The following is a 21,781-nucleotide window of genomic DNA, read 5'->3' on the forward strand; positions in this document are numbered from 1 at the left end:
ATGCACGGGCCACCTAATTAAGCCGGGATGACGTCGAATAGGTAGTGCCAGTGTCTTGGGTCCCTCTCGTCTTTTATCATGATTAATCATATCGATAGGTATTCTTCCTGTTCTAAGCCTATCTAACCTGCTCCATATATCTCCACCACACATTAATCTTCAGTCAAGGTATCAACTGAAACGATAGACAACAGCCACCAAACTATGCAAAAAACCAACACGTCCTTTGAACGCCCCCAACCATGAAAATACCCAGATCTATCATGTCATGAACCCTCCCCCCATCATCATACAGACACAACTGCTATTCTTCCTCGTATATTTTGGCCCGTTCCGCATACTCTCGGATGTTGCTGACCACATAATCCTGAATTTCCCCCCCCCTGCCAGCCGCAATTCTCAGGATGAGCTCGTTGAGGTTGGACCTCCCCAAAATGTCAACGTGATCCGCCGTATTGGGTCCGCCACGAGGATTGAACCTTTCAGGTTCGTGTGGCATCTCCACCACAGTCACTTTCGCACCAGCTGGGTTGTACCGCTTCATATTCCACCCCTTATTGCACATATACCCGGTACTCATCAGGTTTACTGTCCCATCTCCTTCACCCATGACAACGCCGTGATCGACATCGCCTTGGATGAGGGCAGTGTCAATGGTCATGTTCAAGTTAGTGAGAGCTCCAAGCTCGGAAGAGCGGTAGTAGTAGGCCCGTTCGGTGGGCTTCCCTACGCCATAGAAACAGTACACCTTGAGGCTAGGGGCGAGAGGCAGACGAGTTTCCAGAGGGTTGATCCATTTCCTGGGATCAAGTTCGTTGGCTGTGACCTCCTTCATAGTGTGTGCCACGCCCTGGGAATAACTTCTTTTGACCGAATCCCGATACCAATCATCAGTCGTGTCGTATAGGTATTGCATTGCATCATCCACCGTAAAGTTTGTCTTTGGTATCGTCCAGTTCTGTTTGGTTCGAAAGTTGAGGAATGAACCAAAGCTCACTGCTTGACCGGGCTGGTCATCAGGTGCCCCATCAAGATCTCCCCAAATGGCATTGCCTCCCATTGGCAACATTGAGGACATGCCAGGCATGGCACGGAATATCTCGGCTCTCTCCTCTTTGCTAAGAAACTTCTCCAGTCCATACACTGCGAAAGCATTCAGTTGCGCCGTGTCACGCATCTCGCCCGATAATATCGCTGCGACATCCTTGACGGCCCCAAGCATGCATCCACTGACGTTGATCCATGAGTCAACATGTCTCTCCACCCAGTCGTCACCACCTCTGCCACCCTGCTCAGAGGCTACCCAGTGGAAAAAGTAGAAGACCACTTGGCTGCCCATGCTGTGTGATGTGAGGACAACCTTCTTGTTATCCAGCTTGACAGCCATCTCAATATGGGCTTTCAGTCTAGAGAAGTACTGGTCTCTCTTCTCCAAGTTCGGGTACGCTAGCCGCCAGTCGTACGCTGCCGTGAACGAGTTGGTCGGGTCATAACCCAAGGACGCTAGGTTTTCGATGATCTTGTTCCAAATCCAGTACCCGGTAATAAAGAAGTCAGTCGCGTCGAAGCCTTGTGCCGCCCTCAGTTTGATCCCCGGTGGGTCCAGCCCAGTTGTATGGTCCAACATGATGTGCCTCTTCCAATTCTCCTTGTCCATGACCAATGCCCTCATCATGCTCCAACTGCCCCAAAGCCGTTTCCGAAAATAAGGTAGCGATTCATTAGACGTTCCCCAGGACTCGAGACCAGTCGAAATAACACCGGGAATTAGAACCATTGGATGGTGTGAAGATAGGCCTTCGGAGCGAACCTTGAGGCCTACAGAGAAGGCATCGTAGCTTTCGAGAAAATCGCGTTCGCCATTCTGTCATGTGGGTGATCCATTAGCTTGACAGGTAATCATATCAAATTCCAGAGCGTGTGTGATTCACTCACCACCAGCTCGCGCATATCCTTGACAAAACCTGCAGGAAGAATCTCGAACAAGTTGTCCATACTCAAGTCCCCGAGCTCGGGGAACTCGAAACCGATAAGGTCATTGCTTTTTGCAAAGAAACCGGCCGCAATGATACCAAACAAACTCCCGAGAAAGAAAATACCCGTTGTCTTCCTCTTTCGTGTTTCCTTTCGTTTGTGGACGACCTTGACTTTCTCGCCGGGTCTGACGGGGCTTTGGTTGCGAGGTGTCTGTGCGGGTGAAGGTTCGGTAGGTGTGTCGTTGCCGTTGCCGAACACTCGTCGCCGCAGAGTGCTGGCCATCTCGAGACTGGTTTGGGCGGTGACTAGTGCGGTGTGGTGTGAATGCACCGTGGATGGGTAGACTTCAAGGAGGTGGTTCAGTATATCCAAATACTGAGGAGCGCCAGCGGCTCCTCCGCTTCAGCTCTGAACAGCAAGTCCGGGTGGGGCAAGGGATCTTTGACTGCCGGTTTCGCTCCTGCTTGTCACCCATCGACATGTAGATTTGCTTCGGCTCGATGTTGATACCGGGGAATCCGTGTCGGCATTTTCTAGAACACCGAAAAAGAAAAAGAAGCGATTATAGCCGGGTTTTGTTTCGTCATCCTTAATTATCCGATCCACGTCGTTGTGATTTGCTCTCCGCGCCCATGTCGATGTACTCGGTACGGGGCTATTGTTTGCGCCTCTGCTTTAAAATAGACATCAGGCGCATCGATTCAAGAGATTTTGGCTTCAAATGGTATTGCAAAGTATAATCTATCATATAGGTTATCTTTTATCTGAGATCAGCACTTCAAGCTTCTCACTGAGACATGGTTGTCTCTTGTAGATCCAAGTATCGACTACCGAAGAATGCATGTTGAAGACTGCTGTTTCCTGACAGGTGGGTTGACAGGCACGACAGGGATGCTGCACGGGCTTTGGAGAAGTCGACCCACCGGGGGAAACGGGACGAGGGGGCCCAATGCTTGCCATGCGACTGGGACATGGCATGTGAAAGTTCAATGACGAAGACCCTGGGACGAGCAAGCGTTCGTCAGATCTCTTGCCAACGCAACCTCCCCGCTTCCAACACCGCGCCTACAGTCGACAACCGTCACCAAACCCCCCTTCCACGACAAGCGAACCTCAACATATACGACACGAACCCCTTCTCTCCACTCATCCTCAACGTGCGCACCATCTTTTATTTCCGCTTTCGAGGCTGCTGCTCGCTATTCGCGGCCCATTTGCTCACGCACTCGGAGAGCAGCGGACCGCATCAGTCTTCCGCATGGAGCAGAGCTCGCGCGTCGAACACCCCCCACGGGAACTGAAGTACATACAATATGAGCATCGTCTCGAGACTCAATATCTACCGGCAATCCGCGCCTTGATCTCCAAGGACCTCAGCGAGCCCTACAGCATCTATGTCTACCGCTACTTTCTCTACCAATGGGGCCATCTGTGTTACCTTGTAAGCCCATCCGACGGTCTTCCCCCCCTCTCCTCTCGACCCGCGAATCAATTTCCGACGGCCCTAACCCCGCATCTCTCTCGTCACAGGCCATCGACCCTGAAGACTCCTCCCTAGTTGGCGTCATAATCTGCAAGCTCGAAGCCCATGCCTCCCATTCGCCCCCCACCTTGCGGGGATATATCGCTATGCTTGCCGTGTCATCTGCCTACCGCGGACATGGCGTGGCAACGACACTGGTCAAGATGGCCATCGACTCTATGAAGAGCCGCAATGCCGACGAGGTGGTTCTTGAGACAGAAGAGACAAATATTCCCGCAATGAGGCTATATGAGCGGTTGGGCTTCCTGAGATCCAAGAAACTCCATCGCTATTACCTAAACGGCAATAGCGCATACAGGCTGGTCCTTTTGTTGAGGCCAGTTGATCTGGACTCGGCGGCTGATCTGGCGTTGGACGATGCTGAAATTTATCGATGATGGATGTCTGGGCGCCCACCAAAACAGTTACGGAACATGTGGTAGCCGTGATAGGGACATGCAAACGGTGTTCGGGAAGATATGGCGCTCAACGAGTAGAATATTCAGAAGCTCTTGCGCATCAAACGCCGACGGTCAAGATGATGGGACGGTTCATATTCACCTGAAAGTTGTGGCTTGAAATACAGCCATGGCTTGCCCCAAGAGGCTCATCAATTGGGAAGCACCAAAAGATACGAGGGGGCTTATCACATAGTCGACCAGGTCGCATATCCTCTGACAGAACTTTCAGGAACACATCATGAGAGGGATTTGGCGGGTCACACCATATTCTCACAGCTAACTCACCCAAAACGAACAAACCTGCCGGGATAGGAGGTAGAAGGACGGAGCAGCGCCAGGCGAGGAAATAGAGGACTGAAAAATTTATTTGTGTTCATATTACTATTAAGGGAAACATGCGTTTCCGGTCCTTACAAAAGTATCAAATCGCTAGCACCAGTGTGCTATCATCCTGCTCCCTCCTCGGGGTAGTTGCCGGCTCGAACAAACATTCTCTTGTGCAGAGACACGGGGGAGCTCAAAACGTCCTCTTCCTGGTGACTTCTTTGATGTACTCAAATATCTCTTTCGAGTTGTACTAAAATTGTATCGTTAGCATGCATGGAAACTCGACGAGGTTCCGCTGAACCAGCCAACTCACCAAGGAAGCTTTGATCCCCCATTCATTCTCCCCATATATTCCCAGTTCGGTCCAAGCATCTACAGCATCGTTCGTCAGTGTCATGCTCGAGAGACCGTCAACCGCCCCGACGCACCAGCCTTGTAGTAGATCTGCCTCGCTCCCGGGCCCTGCTTCACCAACTCCAGCTCTTTCATCCTCCTCAACACTCTCGCCACATCATCCTTATCCGTAAAATCCTCAGTATAGACGCATATCAGTCTCTCTTTCTTCTCAGCGTGCCCATCATCATACTCCACAGGCATCCTCGTCGCCACCTTGGCCGCAGTCCCCAACTGATGATTCGCCACCGCCCTGGCAACCTTCTCCCACGTATCATTAACGAACGCTGCGTCCGAGAACAGCATCCATTTCCCAGAAGTCTTGCGGCACTCCACCGCTAACTGTTTTAGGTCCTCTATTGTCTCCTTTCTGGCCACGGCAATATGTCGTTTGGCGACCAGGGGAGAGTTGGGGTAGGCAGCGGTGGTCTTGTCAATGAAGGATTTGAACAGGTCAAGACGTTCACGGCCGGCTCTCATAAAGCGGTCGTGGTCGGAGGGGGGACGGGGAGGGAGGTAGGGGTTGGCGATGAAGATCCATTCTAGGCCAAAGCGGCAGTTGGTTGTGGCTGGGGGTAGGCGGGCGAGGAACTGGGGGATGGATTCTGTGAGTTGGTAGGCGGCGTGGGGGATATTGGCGTAGGCGTTGTGAAGGCGTCCTGAGACTGGAGGGGACTGGGAGGTGAATTCCGAAGGAGTGATTCGGGAGGTGATGAGTTTGGTGCGTGCTTCTTGGGAGGACCAGTAAGAAGGTGTGTTGTAGGCGGCAACTCGAGACTTGAGCCTGGAGACGGTTTTGGGGGAGCCTGGGGGGCGTGTTAGTGGTGGTGTGATAAGATCGGTGGGCGATGTGCATGATGAGCTGGCTGACCGTAGAAGTCCGAATCGTCGGAGTCATCCATTTTCCCACGCCAAAAGAGTTGTATATCTGGATACTCCTGACCGCTGCTAAAGAAAATAGAGATTACAGTCTTGATCCTCCGTTCGTGAGCGGGTTTGTATTGGGTTGGGTTTTGATCAGTTTAGGTTAAAGCTGAGCTATGAATGAGCTGGTGAAGTCTCAAATATGCAGGCACCCATCAACTTTGGTGGCCCTGAGATACACTAATCATGGAGGAAGATGATCTGGAAAGATAAACGCATGGCGTTTTGAAAGAATCGAGAAGGTAAAATAGTCATGGGATCCCAGGCAAGTCGGTCTGGCGAGGCTTGGGGCGTTCTTCATTCAGAACTGACCAATCCGATGCGCCGGGGATAATTGTCAAGTCCCGAAAAAGAAAGTGCGACCAGCATCAAATCTTGATTGTCTTCACACCTCACAGGCCCCAGCGCACAACCCTTGTTCTCAAGGTCATCCGCTTTTAAAGTGTCATGTGGAGTAAAATGGAAGAAGATTCGGGCAAGCTGATCAATTCAGTTTGGTCACGGGAGTTGGATCTTCCACCAAGTTGTGTTGAGTTTTGCCCAGCTCACCCGTCTTACTTTCTGGTCGGGACCTACAATCTACAGAAAGACGACGTTGATGCGCACACGCCAGAGCAAGACGCCGGTGACGATGACAACAAAGACGACGTGAAGTCACAGGCTGCTAAGCCAAAGAAAGCTCAAAGTCGAAATGGAAGCATCCTCGTCTTCCAATTACAGGACGATAACAACATGTGAGTCACTAGATCCAGCTCGGGTTCTGCTTCACACCTAACCCTTCTCAAAGAGTTCCTATTCAAACTGAGCCTCAGCCATCTGCTTTGCTGGATCTTCATTTCAACCCGATTGAGGGATTTTGGGACATTTGCGCAACGGTCTCAAGTACGGCTACCCTTGCCATCTTCAAGCTCTCGCCCGGTCCTGAAGATGACAAGCCTTTAAAGCACCTAAACACGATGGACATTTCATCGTTGTCAGGAGGGGATATTTCTGCTTCGGATGGGTCGGAAATATTGTTTCTATCTGTTTGCTGGCACCCATCCCGAGCAGATATGCTGGCGGTTACCACTAATACCGGCCATGTCTACTTGGTGCATCTGCCAGCTTGGGACAAGGGCTGGAAACTTCTGCCAGAGCCGGCGACTACTCACACATTGGAGGCCTGGACGGTGAATCTATCGCCTTATCTCGGGCCCACTAACTCGCCAGAAGAAGTATTTTTCAGAATATTCTCGGGGGGTGATGACTCCAAACTGCGTTTTGGAACAGTTATCTGGAGTCCCTCAGACGATCATCTCACTGAGACTATTTCTGCTGTCGAGGCCAGGGGTCATGATGCTGGAGTAACAGCAATCTTGCCTCTCTTTGTCCTAGAAGATGGATCGGAGCTGCTTGTCACAGGGAGTTATGATGAGAATATCAGACTCTTTTCACTGGCTCCATATGGGAGGCCCAAAAACCTCGTCGAGATAGGACTTGGGGGAGGTGTGTGGAGGCTGAAATTAATCAATCTTGACAAGACACCGAGCCCGACCTACAACTGGAGGGCACGGATATTGGCATCATGCATGCATGCCGGCTCGAGGGTGGTGGATGTTCTGCAAACCGTGGATGGAGAGCACCATGTTCGAGTTCTTGGCCGGTTTGAGGAACACAAGAGTATGAACTATGGAAGCGACTTTCATCCCCAGAGAAAAGACAGCTTGACAGCTGTGTCGACTAGTTTCTATGATAGGCTCCTCTGTTTGTGGCAACTAGATATAGCATGAGGCTAGAGAGTACTAAGTAGGGAATCCGGGAATAGTGAGCAAACTTACAGATACATCATGTCCAAAGACTGAGAATGACAGAAGCATTTGAGTGCCTGCAGTGTGTGTTTGGTTTTATGAATGGCAAATCATCAAGTTGTGACGGTTTCAATATATACATATCATAAATCCAGAGCAACATTGCAGAGATGTCGTCGAGGAGCGTACCTTATCCAAAATCCGCCAGTGTCATGGTGAGACATGGGGGTCCTTCACCATGCGACGCAATCCCTGAAATCCCTGGGGCCCATGTCCACTAAAGTTACTTGACCGCCTTTACTTGTAGTGGCTGCATGGGCGTTTCTGCCCCGCACTAATCCCAAGAAAGCTTATTAGTCGCGCCTAAGCGCGCCCGACACGCCCCGTTTTCGCCGTTTCGGTACCTCGGTGGGTAATTATCAAAGTCACTCTATTTCGACTCAAGAGTCAGCAGACAAGAGAGATTGGAGCCAGACATCACTTTTGATTCTTTCATACTAGATCCGACATCTCGGGTTGCCGTTATTCTCTTTAATTACCGTCCCGGCAGCTTCTTCTTGTTCTGTAAACCCAAGGAGGCCCCGAGTTCTTTTGCTTGGTACCTTTAAAGCACTGCCTGCCGCTTCAGCGCATCGCTTTTCCATCGTCCGATTCGATCTCAACTTGCTCACACCGAGCCTCAACAACAGCTGCGATTTTTCTCTTCCCATTCTCTCCGTTAAGCCAGAAGACTCGTCCTCTTTGCCACGACAGAAACCTGCCTGCTGTGCGACTGCAGCCCTCAGCATGGCGGCCATTTCGCCAAACGGCGCCCCTGGCGGTGAGGCCATTCTGGCGAGAATTCAAGAAGCCCTCAAGGTCGTACACAGCCCATATTCTGCAAACCAGGCACGACAAGAAGCCCAATCGTTCCTCGAGGAAGTGAAGACGCTCGGCGACGCCCCATCCCACGGATACAACCTCGCCTTCGACAGGTCACAAGCTCCAATTGTCCGCCACTACGGCCTGTCCCTCCTCGAGCACGCTGTGAAGCACAAGTGGTCGGAATACAGCATCGAGCACCAAGCCTACCTCCGCAACTGGGTCTTGCAGCTGTCCGAGTCCGTCTCGAGAGAAGACCCGTCATATCTAAGAAACAAAACTGCCCAGTTGTGGGTAGAGATAGCCAAGAGATGCTGGGCTGTGGAGTGGATGGACATGGACGAGCTGCTTGTTCGCCTCTGGAGAGTCCCAGAATCCCCAGTTCACAAGCAATTTGTCTTACAGATCTTGGAAACACTGTCTGAGGAAATCTTCAACGGGGACGATTCGGTTGTAGCCCTCCGCGAAGGAGCACTCAGCAAGGCTTGCGTCGAAATATTCACCCCTGCTGCCGTCCTGACCGAAGCCTTTCCCAACCGCCAGGTGGGCCCGAATGTACGGTTTGAAGAGGAAGGGTGGCTCAGCAGGATTACACAGTTCGTCATCGACTGCCTTAACAGCGGGGCCGTCGAGCAAAACGAGGATGCTGCGGCCTGTGTCGTGAAAGCCCTCAAGGTTCTCGCTTCAGTCGTGGCCTGGGCTGTTCCCAAAGCAGTCAATGCGGTTGGCAGTCGCCCAGTTCTATGTCGCTGCCTTGCGACTCCCAATGTTTCTGTACAAAAGGTCAGAGTCCTCTTCTCAAGTGCTCTGTGTGTGTTTTGTACTTTCACTAACACGTCACAAGGCTGCACTCGAGGTCCTCCATGCGCTCTACAACCGTACGATGTTCACCGATGAGGACTTTATCGATCTTGTTGTGCCAATGTATGGCGAAGACGTGGTGGATTTGTTCAAGCGGCTCTTTGAGTGGTCTACTGTTGACGCCCAGGATATCGACGATGACAAGTATACGTTCGCCAAGAAGTTCTCTGAGGCAAGCCTGCACCCTCGGGTCACTATTAGACTGCATCTGTGATGCTAATAGGGGATACAGACAGTATGTTCGCTGGCCAACTACCTGGACCGGAAGTTTGCGGCCATCCCTCCTCAAGTAAACGTGCAGGGGTTTTTCCAACTCCTTATGTTGGTTGTGAAGAGTCAAAGTCTCGTCGTTTCGATCCCCGTCTTGGTGAGCTGGACTCGTCTTTTGAGCCATCGCACTCTGGGGCCGGCGGCTTCGAATATGCCATTCATCCCAGATCTTCTTGAGTTGTGCAGCAGCCGTCTCATACGGTATGAGAACCTGCCAGAGGATACCGATGATCCAACATATGTATTGCTTCTCGAGGACACAGACACGCTTCCCGAGCGACATGCTTTCCTCGGAAATTATCGTCGTTACAGTTGCCAGGTCATTGAAAGCATCGTCAATCTTCGATTGTCCGATGCCTTCTCACATATCCTTGGAAAGGCAGAGGCTGCCTTCCGGACACTCTACGACGGGCAACCGCCTCTCAATGGTAAGCTTCAACTGGTGTCATAATTGTTCCGTATGCTGTGTTTTTACGACTGACATTACTTGCAGCTGCAAACTACTCCAAAAGCTCAGTTCATGTGTTGACAGTGGATACACACGCTACTGTCATCGAAACAGCACTTAGGGGGTATATCAAGTGGAGGTCTTCACGTAACTCGACTCCAGAGGAGGTGAGTGGTCCTCGTCATTACCAGCTAGTAGGTGCGATATAAGCTAACCTGCCTGAAACAAAAGGAGCAAAAGGTCGCGGGCATCGAGGACCACTTTGAGAAATGGTGTGGGCAGCTCTTGGAAATGAACTTCGAGGTACAGATTCCGCTTCTGGTCTCATGTAATGGAAAGCCTATGCTCACATCTCACTAGGACCCTCTGATCAGGAAGCGTGTTCTCCAGCTTCTTGTGGCCTTTTCTACGACTGCTCTTGACTCTAACCCGGGCTTCATGCTGAGAGTGCTTGAGCACATCTTGATGACTTGGCCAGCTTTGCAGCCCGATCATAAGCTCCTCAATGATGCTATTCGAGATTTGCAAAACGAAAGCATGATTGAGCTGCAGCGGCTCGCCTCCAAGATGCCCGACCACTTATTAGTAAGGCTTCTCCTGTTCCGTATCCGGGGACACAGGCGACTGATTCATCATCCAGGATGTGTACGACCAACTGGAAGCCAAGATCAAAGAGATGATAGCATCTGGTACTCTGGACGAGAAGCGTCAGATTGCATACCAGAGTTTTCTTTTCATCATCATGTGAGTCCTCCAATATTCAATCTGCTCGGATTGTAGCCAGTAGCTTACTCATTCAAGTCACCGTTCCACCCGAATCGACCCAGGTGTGCGCCTACAGAGACTATCGTCTTTCATTGAGCCTGTGAGGAACCAGTGGAAAGATGAGTCACTCAAACAAGCACTCAGCTCGTATGATGGGTTCTGCCAGCTACTCGGCCTGGACAGGGCGCAAAGATACTTGGCCCAGCGCCGTATCCACGAGGTTGCCGACTGGGGTGCGGCAGATCTCGACGCCGAGGGCCTTGCTCTCCAGATGGAGTTGGAGCAAAGACAGACGGTGAGTGTCTCCGGCGCTGTTGTGCTCTTTCCCCAGCTAACCAGTCGTCCCAGATGCTGCCCCTGCGGATGACCAAATCATTCTTAACTTACTCCGTCGAGAAACTGGAGAAGAACTCGGCCCCCTATCAAGCATCATGTGCTCTTTGGCAGGACAGCTTCCCGCTTATTCTCCCAGAGTTGCTCAAGTTCTTGAGGTATGCACCTGTTGCCCCGATGGAGTTGATAGCGCAACCTCCTTTGCTGACCTTGATCCAGTTATGCACATGCGTCTCACAATCCAAAGAACTGGAGCCAGCTGCCGGTAGAGATGCAATCGGTCGCCACCCGTGTCCTGACCGATCGCTTTTGGCAAGCCGGTATCTCTGAAGGGAGTAAGGATGACTTCTATGCGCGGGTCCTTGGCAAAAAGAGCACGCTTGAGGGCCTGGCCTCGACTATTCGTGGCTCTGTCCGGTTCGTGCGGGAGACGTGCTATGCTATCATATACTGCATGAGTCGGCTCGACATGCAGTTCTATGGCATCCTCGAGCTCCCGGGACCACTTGCCAACGCATTGTTTGCAGACTCGTTCTGTTTGTCAGCGCATCAGATCATCAACTTGCTGAATCTGGTCAGGTACCTGGTTGACCACTGTCCAGTAGAGCTCCGAGAACACTTCCTGCCTCCCATTCTCGCTACCTGTTTTGAGCAGATGGATACCAAGATCACATCAGAATGGGATAAGTTGGGCCAGCGAGAGGCTGTACAGGCTGGCGGAGAAGAGTTGACGGAGGAGATGAAGGCTGAGAGTATCCTCCGGCAACTCACATATTCCGCCGTGTTGATGGTAGCCGATGTTCTTGACCCATCCCGAATCTGTAAGTTCTGACGAGCTGACGCGAGCCCTTTGCCATCTTCCTATGCTAACCAGGATCCAGCTGGTCCCGTGGGCAAGGTGGAAGACGGAACGCCTGAGAAGAAGCTTCCTTCTCTCCGCAAATTTTGCTTGATGAACTCGGCCATTGCGGTTCCACTATTGGTTTTCTGCAGCCATGCCATCAAGATGCACGACGGACGATGCTGCGGAGTGGTACTGCGCGTTTTCAAGTCCATCGTGCCCGAGTTCCACCGTTCGGACCAACCCAAGGCCCATAAGGAGGGTGGAAGCACAGCGCCTTTGGATGACGGCTTCCCAATTCCAGAGGAGAGTGCCAGGGAGATTCGCGAATTCATCTCTGCTGAAGTTTTGAAGGCCGCCATCACAGCGCTCCACGATCCATATTTTGTCGACTCCCAAAAGGATATTGGATCTCTGATTGCGCATATTCTTGCGCACTATGCCTCCCTGACGCCAACTCCACGGAACATTCTTGTGCAGTTGCCGGGAATCAGGGAGGACCAGGTTGATCAGACAATTCGCTACGTTTCTGGACCAGGAGTGCATTCGAGGCAGCAGCGAGCCATGGTGTTGGACCTGCTTCGAGATCTTAAGGGTGTGAGCATCTCCGAGATGGGCAAACTGAACAAGAGCCTAGGTACCCCGTCGCGAAGCAGCAAGTCCAAGCGGAGCAAGATGGCTCAAGAGTTCATGACTCCAGTGGACACAACACGTGGTGGAAATCCCAGTGACGGAACCGGAAGAGGCAAGACACCCGATCTGGAAGGGGTAGCGGGCATGTTCGATGAGCCTTAGGAATTGCGTTCGATATTGCCTTCGTTGTGTTACGGTCGTTTACAGGTGATTGCGTTGCGAAGAGTGAGGTGAAAACGAGCAGTGCCTAGGCGATAGTCTTGTGATTTTGCATTGATCTGGAGAGGAAAGGAATCAGCACAAGTATTGGTTAGCAAGCATTAGGTAGTTGTAAAGACAGCGTATTGAGGATAGCACAACACTGAATACAAGTACCGTTAATACTGGGCATCGAAATGTCTGGCAGTTGGACTTTGAATCAGAAGCACAATCGATGCTGTCAGTTATGATGAGGGGTTACTGTGTATGTGAATGTAGGTGGTCCTAATGGCATTGCTCCGGCCTAGTGCTTGTGCAGGGGATGGGTGGGTGTTTCGGGTGATCACGTTGCCGATGACTGGTCTGGTTGGACCAAGCCCCTCAGTCATGACACTGTCTACCTATCACGATGCTCGGGCACGACACTTTTTCTTTCAACTTGGTTTATGCTGTTATAGTATACCATTTTGAACCTCGGCAACAATCGCCACGGAGCTCGCCGCTCTCTCAAAGAAACAGCCCGGACATAGACAACCCCGCCGTTGGCAGGATTGCCAAGTCTTGGGGTAGCTCAGCCCTATTCGCGGTCTATGAGGAGAAGGAATCATCACTTGAGTTAACCGCGTTGCCGAATCAACCTTCACGGTTCGGAGGTTTGCGACCTTCGACAACTCTCGACAAGAAATAGGGGGTTAGAAAAGGGGCGATTGCCCCACAAATCGTTATATCCGCCCACCTCCCGACCCTCTTACACAGCTCACACCGCATCCACCGCATATTCTTACCCATCTTTCCAACCAACGAGAAACGAACTGGGTCCAGTAAACCCAATCCCAGGTCGCCATAGCCTGTGGTCACGGATCGAGTATTGCTTCTTCCTCTGGCAACTGTTTGGAAACACTCTTACTTGCAGCACAGTCTAGTTGATCGCCCGCCAAGTGTATGTAATGCGTTTCATGCCGGCATAGGGAACCGCAAGAGGACATCTACAACGATACAACTCTGCCCCCCCCCAAGACAGGCCTTTGGCTGGAATCCCGAGGCAGATCCATATAGCTTTGCAGATCCGTTTCTGGCCCCGAAGGTTGGGCTTGCTTTCTTTCTTCCACGCGAGCCACTTGTCCGGTTTGGGCTTTGTGAGAAACTGTTGTGCAAAGAGATCGACTGCTCAAGATGGTGTATCTGGGTAGACCCTCCAAGGGTTGTCAGATGTGTAGGACCAGGAGGATAAAGGTACTCGACCTCCTGACGTGATACAGACGATGATTTACGAGAACATCGATGGCTAATTACAACAGTGCGACGAAACAAAGCCAACATGCAACCAGTGTGCCAAGGCCCGTCGACAGTGTCCGGGATACAGAGACGAATTTGATCTTCTACTTCGAAACGAAAACCAGGCGGCAGCCAGGAGGGCACTGAAAGCCAACACCGCCGCTGCTTCATCCAGCAGCAGCAGCAGCAAGAAAGCCACTGCTTCCAACAAGAACGCACAACCGCACCCCCGGCAGCAGGCATTACAACTCTCTAGATCCCAGACAGCAGCACTCACCAACTCTCTCAGCATCCCAGTTGAAGACCTCGCCACTTGTCACTTCCTATCTAATTTTGTTCTGGTCCCGCCGCAAGAACAACACTCGGCAAGAGGGTACAATCACTTTCTGCTTCCCTTGCTGCAGCAGTACTCGAACGGCACGAGCAGAGAAGAAATCACGCACCTCCAGCATGCATTCAACGCCTGTGCTTTGGCTTCACTGGGGGAGAGATATGGAGCCCCCAGCCCCGGCCGCGGGCATGGGCGTTTAACAACAGGAAAAGAAAAGGAGACGCTCCTTCGAAAGGGGGCTGAAGAATACACGCTTGCTCTGATGGCCACAAATGCGGCTCTGAGGGATCCAGTTCGGTGTAAAGAGGATGGAACCCTGGCAGCTGTTTTGTTGCTGGGAATGTTTGAGGTATGTCTGAGCCGCCGCTTGTTTTGCAGTCATTTGTCGAAAAGGGCTTACCTCTCTGATCTTTCAGAACATCACCGCCAGACAAGACACGGGGTCAGCCTGGGGTTCCCACGTCGAGGGAGCAGTCCAGCTCGTCAAGGCCCGAGGGAAGAAACAGCTCAAGTCAAAGCTGGGGGTGCAGTTATTTGTCGTTGTACGGTCACAGCTAGTATGTGTCATTCTTTCGGTTTCGTTGCTCTCTTCCATGCTTCTGGGCTGACACGTTGTAGATCATCCACAACTTCATCACTGCCACACCCCTCCCCATGGGGGTTTCATGGTGGTTAAACGAGGATGCAAACTCGGATCCAACTGCCAATGCGTGCGAGCGACTCAACCTCTTGACGGCCGAACTGAGAAGCGAGGTGTACGGCTTCTTCTCCAGCCCACTGTCGTTCTCCTCCTCGCCAGCATCCATCGCTGCGGTCGAAGAGTTCCTCGCTCGAGCTCGAGCCCTCGATGCCGAGGCTGTCGAGTGGTTCGCCACTTTACCCCGGTCCTGGCAAATCGAATCCATCCCGTATTCGTCATCCGGCAACGAGAATATTTTCCCTGGTGTTGTGCATGTGTACCCGGATATGTGGACCGCAGCCATCTTCAACCTCGCACGTGCTACTCGAATGGTACTCATGTCGATCATCGTGCGGTGTGCCGCGTTTTTGGTCCGGCCGGGAGACTATCGGACCACGGCAGAGTATGCCTTTGCCGCGAGGACGGCGAGCAGTGTGGTGAGTGAAGTGATTGCGAGTGTTCCATATCATCTTGGGCATCTCCCGCCACGGAAAGACAAGAGGGGAAATCCAATAGAAAACAGTCTTAATGGTAGAGGGTTGGGGGGGTATTTCTTAACGTGGCCATTGGCGTGTGTCGTTACTCACGATCATGTAACTGATGCTCGTAAGTCACTATCCCGCTATGTTTAGAGAGAAGGAAGCTGCTGATCAAAGAAAATACAGAACGGGAATATGTGCGGGGACGGTTGAGGTATATCGGGGATGAGCATGGGATCAAGTATGCGAGGGTGCTGTTTGGGGTTCGTGGATCCTCCCGCGTTGAGCTTCATTAGACGCCAGACGCTAACAGGCATAATAGGTTAACCTCAGGCTTCCGAGTATGCTTATCTTTAAGGATGGAAAGCTTGCCGCTGCGGCGGCTGCAAGTAAAATCCCGGGGGCGAACAGTATTGGGGGTTCGGCCGGTGCTGTCATGCGTGCGGCGGGTCTCACGAGTAGACTCAGATCGGTGTGAGAAGGCAAGGAGGGGATAGCCACAGCTTGTGTCTTTGGAGTTTTGTATGAATTGAATACCCTGGTGTACAAGTAATCCTGGTCCATCATGAAATAGTCATAAGTCATTGAGATGCTTTCTTTCCATTTGGTCTCTAATCAAACCAACCAAGCCTCAAAGGAAACAAAAACCCCCGTTTAGTCACTGCCGATCTTGGGACTCTTTTGTTTTGTGAGGAAGTTTCTATCTCCTTGATTAGCAAGCATCGAGAGAAGTTGTATGAATCACGACATACCTCTTGCGCTTCGAGGTATCAACTGCATTCCCGCTCAGATCCCATGCCTTGACAAACCAGCTCTGTGTCGCATCCAGGTACGACTCGTCCTTGACATTTTTGACACTGACACGAAGACCGTCTTTGGTGAAGACCATGTTTTTGTCGCCCATCTGCTTTTCGGCCTGGTCCTTGATCTTCATGACAGAAACGTAAATCTGATAGCCAACCCAGGCCATTACACCCAGTACTGCCAGGACGATAAACAACGGGATGAGTTGCCTGTTGGGCTTGGTTAGTTGGAAGCTTGTGACCCAAGAGTCTGGGTAAGCCAAACCTAGCTGCTGATGGTGGCGGCGGAGGAGGCGCCTTTGTCTTTCCCCAAGCCATGATGATGATGATGATGATGACGAAAATGTACAGAGTCGAGGCGTGGTCGCTTTCTGGAATCTAGGTAGGTGGGATGTCGGCTTTTTTAAGTAGGTTTGATCTAAAGACACACGAGAGAAAAAGAGGTGGTCGTAATTTAATGACAGGTCTTGTCCAACAAGGCAGACCGTCTGGACAGTGTCAGGCGGTACCTAGTTGTATTGTCGGGACTTTGGTCACGGTGCATGGACAGGTGTGGCGGGATGTTGCTGCATGACAGCTTTTTGTCCTCTATTTCAGTCCCCTACTGCCTCTTTCCATCTGCAGAGACCGTTGCAGAGCCCTGAGCCATTTTAACCACTTGCCGATTGCCCTCCAAGGTTGGTCAACCGGTTATCCATGTCGGCCATGCATTGCAGCAGAAAAGAATTGTATGTAGCTGAACCCAAATGCTGGTTGGTGGCCTCGCAGAGGTGCCGTGTTGTCCGGCTTGTCTCTGTTAGCGCAGCTCCAGCCTCGGGAGATGACGCGCCCTGGTGGGGTGAGTGATCTACCCGGCGGGTACCTCATCAATGGAGGGGAAACTTGCGAAGCCCCGCGGCTAATCGCATGCATTTATCGAGGGTCTCGATAAGCATGTACCGGGCAGCATGCAGCATGCAGCCAGAAGGGTTACCTTCTTCGTAAAGCTGCTGCACGTCAGTTCCAGGTTTCTGGCACCAGATGCGCCGGTCGAGGTTGCCCATAAAATAGAGGTCTTCTACACCACACTGCCCATAATTCACTGAGGATAGAGCAATAGTTGATCACCATACCTAACCCTGACGATGGAAAGTGGACTGATGCATCCCTAGGCTGGCTTGTGTTTTTGGCCCAAGCTCCCGTTCAGAATCCCCACATTTTCTACTGCTTCCCTGCCAAGAGCCTTTCCATTGTCTGTGGCTGGTGCTTCCCTCGCCTCACCGCACACTGAGACGTTGAGGCCAGTCTGTCCCGTCAACCCACAACCCCTCGCTGCCACAGTTGCTCAATGTTCAGGCGACAGCTGTCCCGACCGCATCCCACACATAACCCTGAGACACCAACCCAGGGAGCTCTGCTCACTAGCCACCACGCCTCACGACTGACGTCCGTCAGTCAACCGCCATTCTTGCCATCTTGCCAGGTTGCGCAAATCACCAAACTTTGCTCAAAGTCGGCCGCCTTGTTATTACCGTGCTGAGGCTGCACGCACTGCTCGCGCCTTGACCATCACGACACCTCGCTTTCTTCAGCCGACACCTGTCCAGCACAGCATGTCTGGTGCTTCCAACGACGGCTACGGCCAGTACCCGCCCCAGCAGCCCGGCGACCACCAGCAGCAACCTCCATATCCCGATCAAGCCTACGATAACGCTGCCCCCATCGCCCCAGGTCACGCCGCCGATCACGGCAGAAAAAAGAAGAGACAATATGCCGCCAGCGCTTTCGACGTTGGCGTGGGGGGTAACGTTGTAGCGGGAGGGCAGCCCGTCCCAGGGGCAGCTCCATATGGAGCTCCAGCTGCTGTTCCAGCTTATGGAGGTTATCCCGCGCAACCAGAGGTCCAGCCAGCCGCCTATGGCGCTCAACCTGCCCAGCCATACGGCCAGCCCGCTGCTGTCGGCGGTTACCAGGCTCCGGATCCCTACTATCCCTCGGCCGGAGCTGTCCCGGCTCCTGGCGGCGTCGCCGGTCTGACTGCCGGTTTCCAGGGCATGAACCTGGGTGCTGGTGCTCCCGGCGGTATTCCACAACAGCAACCGCAACAGCTCCCCCCTCAGGCGAGAGCTGGTCCTTTGAATCAGCTTTACCCGACTGATCTCCTCAACCAGCCATTCAATGTGTCTGAATTGGACCTCCCTCCACCCCCCATCATCTTGCCTCCCAACGTAGGTCTTTTGTATCCGGAATCTACCACCTCCGGACATGCTAACATATCTCGCAGGCGAGCGTCACCCCATCCCCAGATGCGAACTGCCTTCCCAAGTACGTGCGATCCACGCTCAATGCCGTCCCAACGACCCACAGCCTCCTCAAGAAGAGCAAACTTCCCTTTTCGCTGGTGATCCAACCCTATGCCGCCCTCCACGATCTCGATGACCCCGTCCCTGTGGTCCAAGACCAAGTCATCTCCCGCTGCCGGAGATGCAGATCCTACATTAACCCCTTCGTGACCTTCTTGGATCACGGCCACCGGTGGAGATGCAACATGTGCAACCTCACCAACGACGTTCCCCAGGCCTTTGACTGGGATGCTGCTGCGCAGAAGAGTGTGGACCGGTGGCAACGGCACGAGCTCAACCACGCCGTGGTTGAGTTCGTTGCTCCTCAGGAGTACATGGTCAGACCACCCCAACCGCTGGTCTACCTGTTTTTGTTTGATGTCAGCTACGCTTCCGTCTCTAGCGGTCTCCTGGCCACGGCAGCCCGCACTATTGAGGCCAGCCTCGACAGAATACCGAACGCTGACCGCCGTACCCGTCTCGGCTTTATGGCTGTCGATTCGAGCCTGCATTACTTTTCGGTCCCCAAAGACACGGACGAGAATGGCGAAACAAGCATGCTTGTGGTTAGCGATCTTGACGAGCCCTTCCTTCCGGTTCCTGGCGAGCTGTTGGTTCCCCTGACCGAGTCCCGCCGGAGTATCGAAAACTTCCTCACCAAACTTCCCAAGATGTTTGAGCATAATCAGGATAATGGCTCTTGCATGGGCTCTGCTCTTCGTGCAGGAGACAAACTGATCTCTCCCTTGGGTGGCAAGCTTGTTGTTTTGAGCGCATCACTGCCTAATGTCGGACACGGAAAGCTCACAATGAGAGAGGACAAGAAGCTTCTGGGTACTTCTAAGGAAGGCTCTCTGCTTCAGACTGCCGCTACGTTCTACAAGTCCTTTGCGGTGGAGTGTTCCAAGAACCAGGTGTCGATTGACATGTTCCTCTTCTCATCGCAATATCAGGATGTGGCTTCTCTGAGCAATCTCCCGAGATATACGGGTGGTCAGACGTGGTTTTATCCTGGGTGGAACGCTGGGCGTGCCGAGGATGCTATCAAGTTTGCCTCTGAATTCAGGGACTATCTGTCTTCGGAGATTGGGTTGGAAGCTGTCCTTCGCGTGCGTGCTACTACCGGCTTGCGCATGAGTACGTTTTATGGCAACTTTTTCACCCGAAGCTCCGACTTGTGTGCTTTCCCGGCATTCCCTCGCGACCAGTGCTATGTGGTGGAGGTGGCGATTGATGAGAATTTGACCAAGGATGTTGTTTGCATGCAGACGGCCGTCTTGCACACGACTTGCAACGGCGAGCGCCGCATCCGCGTCATGACGCTTGCTCTGCCCACCACGACCAACCTTGCCGATGTGTACGCTTCGGCCGACCAGGCCGCCATCACCACATACTACACGCACAAGGCTGTTGAAAGAGCATTGGGCAGCGGTTTGGATTCGGCGAGAGATCTTCTCCAGAAAACAATCACGGACCTTTTACAGACGTTCAAGAAAGAGCTGGCAGGCGGCAGCATGGGCGGTGGACTCCAGTTCCCATCCAACTTGCGTGGCCTTCCAGCACTGTTCCTCGGCTTGATGAAGCATGTTGGTCTGAGGAAGTCGGCCCAGATTCCATCGGATCTGAGGTCGGCTGCTCTGTGCCTTCTTTCTACTCTTCCGGTTCCTCTTTTGATGCAGTACATCTACCCCCGGCTGTACTCTCTTCACGATATGCCTGACAATGCCGGTATTCCGGACCCCGAAACAAGTCAAACCGTGCTCCCGCCCCCTCTCAACTTGTCATCAGAAAAGTTTGTTCCCTACGGTCTGTATCTGATTGACGACGGGCAAACACAATTCCTGTGGGTGGGTCGCGAAGCGGTGCCTCAGCTTCTTGTTGATGTGTTTGATGTTGCGGACCGGACGCAGCTCCAGGTTGGCAAGGCCACACTCAAGGAGCTGGACAATGACTTCAATGAGCGGGTCCGGGCTGTCATTCAGAAGAGTCGAGACCACAAGTCCAAGGGCGTGGGAAGCATCATCGTCCCGCATCTCTACATTGTTCGGGAGGATGGCGAGCCTAGCTTGAAGCTATGGGCTCAGACATTGCTGGTGGAGGACCGGGCGGACCAAGGACTGAGCTACGTACAATGGATGGGCTCCTTGAGAGAAAAGGTAAGTTCCTAGCAAGACAATGAGGAGCATGGGCTCCAGCCAGTGCGACAGGCTTCATTGCTAACGCCGGAGTCCAGGTTGTTCAATAATCGAGGGGCGTCGTTGTTTAGGGGATATCGAACGCAGCATTCTTCAGGGTGTTTCGAGAACCAAGCAAGGCTAGAGAAAGAAGTTTTACGAGTTTACATCAATGAATAGCTATTCCCAACCCACGTTACCGGGATGACTGAATACTGTGTGGTCTTGGGGGAGGTGACCAGCCTACATGTTCTGCTCCAATATACCTGACGACGTGTTGACAGGCCACAGCTGGCCCATCGGGGGGACATCAGCCTCTCCCGGCACTGGGTACCAGTTGAGTGCCGGAGGTTATATACAACTGTGGATATATGGTACCCAGAATAGCAGTACCCCACTGGGTCGCCTTTACTGGCCGCAAGGGATATGCCTTCACTTGTGGCTCTTGTATCCCGGTCGGTACAGCAGATGCAGGAACGGTTTCGTGTAAGAAAACCGAGAAGAGAATACGAATACTATTACGAAGACATAGCGGATAGTAGTGTTAGTAAAGAAGACGATGCTTGATCATAAGATTTGACATCGAATCGAAGAAAGTGAGCAGTGAGGGCGGTGCGAATGCTTAGTTTGAGGACTGATCTCAAATTATGGAATGGAGCTACTGTCTCCAAACAGCCAAGGCCAACGACCAGGGCCCACCCTACCACCCCGCCAAGCCATCATGAAACCGCAGCCATTCGTTTGGGAGACATCAACTCAGGTTGAGACATTGCGCCGAAGGGGGTAGCAGCAAGGCAGGAACACGAGAAAGACTCCCAAGACACCGTACGAACGATGGGTCTGTGTGAGAGACTGATGTCCGGTACAAAATGTAAATTGCAGGGGGACCAACAGGCAGTGTCAGTCATTGTCACTCAGAAAATAGGCGCCCAACGGGAAGGGCAAAACCATGGCTGAGATGCGCCATTGGACCGTTGCGGAAGCGTGGGTAGCGTGTAAAGCTCCTAGCATGCAAGCCCAGTGAACCTGTGGTGCATAGACTGAATGTGATTCATGAAGATGTTTCTATATACGGACATACATGTCGACATGCGATAAGATACGGATAGAAGCTGTCG

At 52.4% G+C, this 21,781-nt stretch overlaps 9 protein-coding genes across 9 annotated transcripts; 6 read left to right on the plus strand and 3 right to left on the minus strand.

Moving 5' to 3' along the window:
- Positions 1 to 52: 52 nt before the first annotated feature.
- LRO1 (phospholipid:diacylglycerol acyltransferase) lies at positions 53 to 2,777 on the minus strand. The gene is made up of 2 exons (XM_062913150.1): positions 1,936 to 2,777; positions 53 to 1,864 (listed from the first exon to the last, which is right to left on the minus strand). Exons 1-2 carry the CDS (start codon positions 2,257 to 2,259, stop codon positions 305 to 307), a joined length of 1,884 nt encoding a protein of 627 aa, XP_062764412.1. The 5' UTR covers positions 2,260 to 2,777; the 3' UTR covers positions 53 to 304.
- Positions 2,778 to 2,950: 173 nt separating this feature from the next.
- Positions 2,951 to 4,445, plus strand: naa30 (N-alpha-acetyltransferase 30). The gene is made up of 2 exons (XM_062913151.1): positions 2,951 to 3,418; positions 3,508 to 4,445. The coding sequence occupies exons 1-2, from the start codon at positions 3,236 to 3,238 to the stop codon at positions 3,895 to 3,897; spliced, it is 573 nt and encodes a 190-aa protein (XP_062764413.1). The 5' UTR covers positions 2,951 to 3,235; the 3' UTR covers positions 3,898 to 4,445.
- QC763_505620 (uncharacterized protein) lies at positions 4,327 to 5,885 on the minus strand. The gene is made up of 3 exons (XM_062913152.1): positions 5,552 to 5,885; positions 4,601 to 5,486; positions 4,327 to 4,537 (listed from the first exon to the last, which is right to left on the minus strand). Exons 1-2 carry the CDS (start codon positions 5,580 to 5,582, stop codon positions 4,681 to 4,683), a joined length of 837 nt encoding a protein of 278 aa, XP_062764414.1. The 5' UTR covers positions 5,583 to 5,885; the 3' UTR covers positions 4,327 to 4,537; positions 4,601 to 4,680.
- QC763_505630 (uncharacterized protein) lies at positions 5,849 to 7,482 on the plus strand. The gene is made up of 2 exons (XM_062913153.1): positions 5,849 to 6,338; positions 6,392 to 7,482. Exons 1-2 carry the CDS (start codon positions 6,052 to 6,054, stop codon positions 7,371 to 7,373), a joined length of 1,269 nt encoding a protein of 422 aa, XP_062764415.1. The 5' UTR covers positions 5,849 to 6,051; the 3' UTR covers positions 7,374 to 7,482.
- A 257-nt stretch (positions 7,483 to 7,739) lies between these two features.
- On the plus strand, positions 7,740 to 9,406 carry MSN5_1 (karyopherin; the record flags this gene model as incomplete). The annotated part of the gene is made up of 3 exons (XM_062906191.1): positions 7,740 to 9,035; positions 9,097 to 9,263; positions 9,346 to 9,406. Exons 1-3 carry the CDS (start codon positions 8,178 to 8,180, stop codon positions 9,404 to 9,406), a joined length of 1,086 nt encoding a protein of 361 aa, XP_062764416.1. The 5' UTR covers positions 7,740 to 8,177.
- A 128-nt stretch (positions 9,407 to 9,534) lies between these two features.
- On the plus strand, positions 9,535 to 9,834 carry MSN5_2 (karyopherin; the record flags this gene model as incomplete). Its single annotated transcript, XM_062906192.1, has 1 exon — positions 9,535 to 9,834. One exon carries the CDS (start codon positions 9,535 to 9,537, stop codon positions 9,832 to 9,834), a length of 300 nt encoding a protein of 99 aa, XP_062764417.1.
- Positions 9,835 to 12,985: 3,151 nt separating this feature from the next.
- QC763_505650 (uncharacterized protein) lies at positions 12,986 to 15,989 on the plus strand. Its single transcript, XM_062913154.1, has 6 exons — positions 12,986 to 13,834; positions 13,900 to 14,556; positions 14,624 to 14,764; positions 14,826 to 15,492; positions 15,552 to 15,628; positions 15,688 to 15,989. The coding sequence occupies exons 1-6, from the start codon at positions 13,775 to 13,777 to the stop codon at positions 15,841 to 15,843; spliced, it is 1,758 nt and encodes a 585-aa protein (XP_062764418.1). The 5' UTR covers positions 12,986 to 13,774; the 3' UTR covers positions 15,844 to 15,989.
- QC763_505660 (uncharacterized protein) lies at positions 15,852 to 16,921 on the minus strand. The gene is made up of 3 exons (XM_062913155.1): positions 16,434 to 16,921; positions 16,118 to 16,378; positions 15,852 to 16,065 (listed from the first exon to the last, which is right to left on the minus strand). Exons 1-3 carry the CDS (start codon positions 16,484 to 16,486, stop codon positions 16,020 to 16,022), a joined length of 360 nt encoding a protein of 119 aa, XP_062764419.1. The 5' UTR covers positions 16,487 to 16,921; the 3' UTR covers positions 15,852 to 16,019.
- Positions 16,922 to 17,258: 337 nt separating this feature from the next.
- Positions 17,259 to 20,914, plus strand: SEC24 (COPII subunit). The gene is made up of 3 exons (XM_062913156.1): positions 17,259 to 18,375; positions 18,432 to 20,645; positions 20,723 to 20,914. Exons 1-3 carry the CDS (start codon positions 17,761 to 17,763, stop codon positions 20,732 to 20,734), a joined length of 2,841 nt encoding a protein of 946 aa, XP_062764420.1. The 5' UTR covers positions 17,259 to 17,760; the 3' UTR covers positions 20,735 to 20,914.
- The last annotated feature ends 867 nt before the right edge of the window (positions 20,915 to 21,781 follow it).

The sequence above is a fragment of the Podospora pseudopauciseta genome (genome assembly GCF_035222475.1).
Source record: "Podospora pseudopauciseta strain CBS 411.78 chromosome 5 map unlocalized CBS411.78m_5.2, whole genome shotgun sequence".
Lineage (NCBI taxonomy): Eukaryota > Fungi > Ascomycota > Sordariomycetes > Sordariales > Podosporaceae > Podospora > Podospora pseudopauciseta.

What these genes read in the sequence shown, in the direction of transcription:
- LRO1 (XM_062913150.1), bottom strand. Translation starts at nt 2,259, where the DNA reads ATGGCCAGCACTCTGCGGCGACGAGTGTTCGGCAACGGCAACGACACA. An exon ending in AGGATATGCGCGAGCTGGTG is followed by an intron (nt 1,865 to 1,935) that starts GTGAGTGAATCA and finishes CCCACATGACAG; the next exon opens with AATGGCGAACGCGATTTTCT.
- naa30 (XM_062913151.1), top strand. Translation starts at nt 3,236, where the DNA reads ATGGAGCAGAGCTCGCGCGTCGAACACCCCCCACGGGAACTGAAGTAC. An exon ending in GGGGCCATCTGTGTTACCTT is followed by an intron (nt 3,419 to 3,507) that starts GTAAGCCCATCC and finishes CTCTCGTCACAG; the next exon opens with GCCATCGACCCTGAAGACTC.
- QC763_505620 (XM_062913152.1), bottom strand. Translation starts at nt 5,582, where the DNA reads ATGGATGACTCCGACGATTCGGACTTCTACG. An exon ending in CGACGATTCGGACTTCTACG is followed by an intron (nt 5,487 to 5,551) that starts GTCAGCCAGCTC and finishes CACGCCCCCCAG; the next exon opens with GCTCCCCCAAAACCGTCTCC.
- QC763_505630 (XM_062913153.1), top strand. Translation starts at nt 6,052, where the DNA reads ATGTGGAGTAAAATGGAAGAAGATTCGGGCAAGCTGATCAATTCAGTT. An exon ending in TTACAGGACGATAACAACAT is followed by an intron (nt 6,339 to 6,391) that starts GTGAGTCACTAG and finishes CCCTTCTCAAAG; the next exon opens with AGTTCCTATTCAAACTGAGC.
- QC763_505650 (XM_062913154.1), top strand. Translation starts at nt 13,775, where the DNA reads ATGGTGTATCTGGGTAGACCCTCCAAGGGTTGTCAGATGTGTAGGACC. An exon ending in GTAGGACCAGGAGGATAAAG is followed by an intron (nt 13,835 to 13,899) that starts GTACTCGACCTC and finishes TAATTACAACAG; the next exon opens with TGCGACGAAACAAAGCCAAC. An exon ending in TCGTTGTACGGTCACAGCTA is followed by an intron (nt 14,765 to 14,825) that starts GTATGTGTCATT and finishes GACACGTTGTAG; the next exon opens with ATCATCCACAACTTCATCAC.
- QC763_505660 (XM_062913155.1), bottom strand. Translation starts at nt 16,486, where the DNA reads ATGGCTTGGGGAAAGACAAAGGCGCCTCCTCCGCCGCCACCATCAGCA. An exon ending in CCGCCACCATCAGCAGCTAG is followed by an intron (nt 16,379 to 16,433) that starts GTTTGGCTTACC and finishes CAAGCCCAACAG; the next exon opens with GCAACTCATCCCGTTGTTTA. An exon ending in GATACCTCGAAGCGCAAGAG is followed by an intron (nt 16,066 to 16,117) that starts GTATGTCGTGAT and finishes TCAAGGAGATAG; the next exon opens with AAACTTCCTCACAAAACAAA.
- SEC24 (XM_062913156.1), top strand. Translation starts at nt 17,761, where the DNA reads ATGTCTGGTGCTTCCAACGACGGCTACGGCCAGTACCCGCCCCAGCAG. An exon ending in CCATCATCTTGCCTCCCAAC is followed by an intron (nt 18,376 to 18,431) that starts GTAGGTCTTTTG and finishes CATATCTCGCAG; the next exon opens with GCGAGCGTCACCCCATCCCC.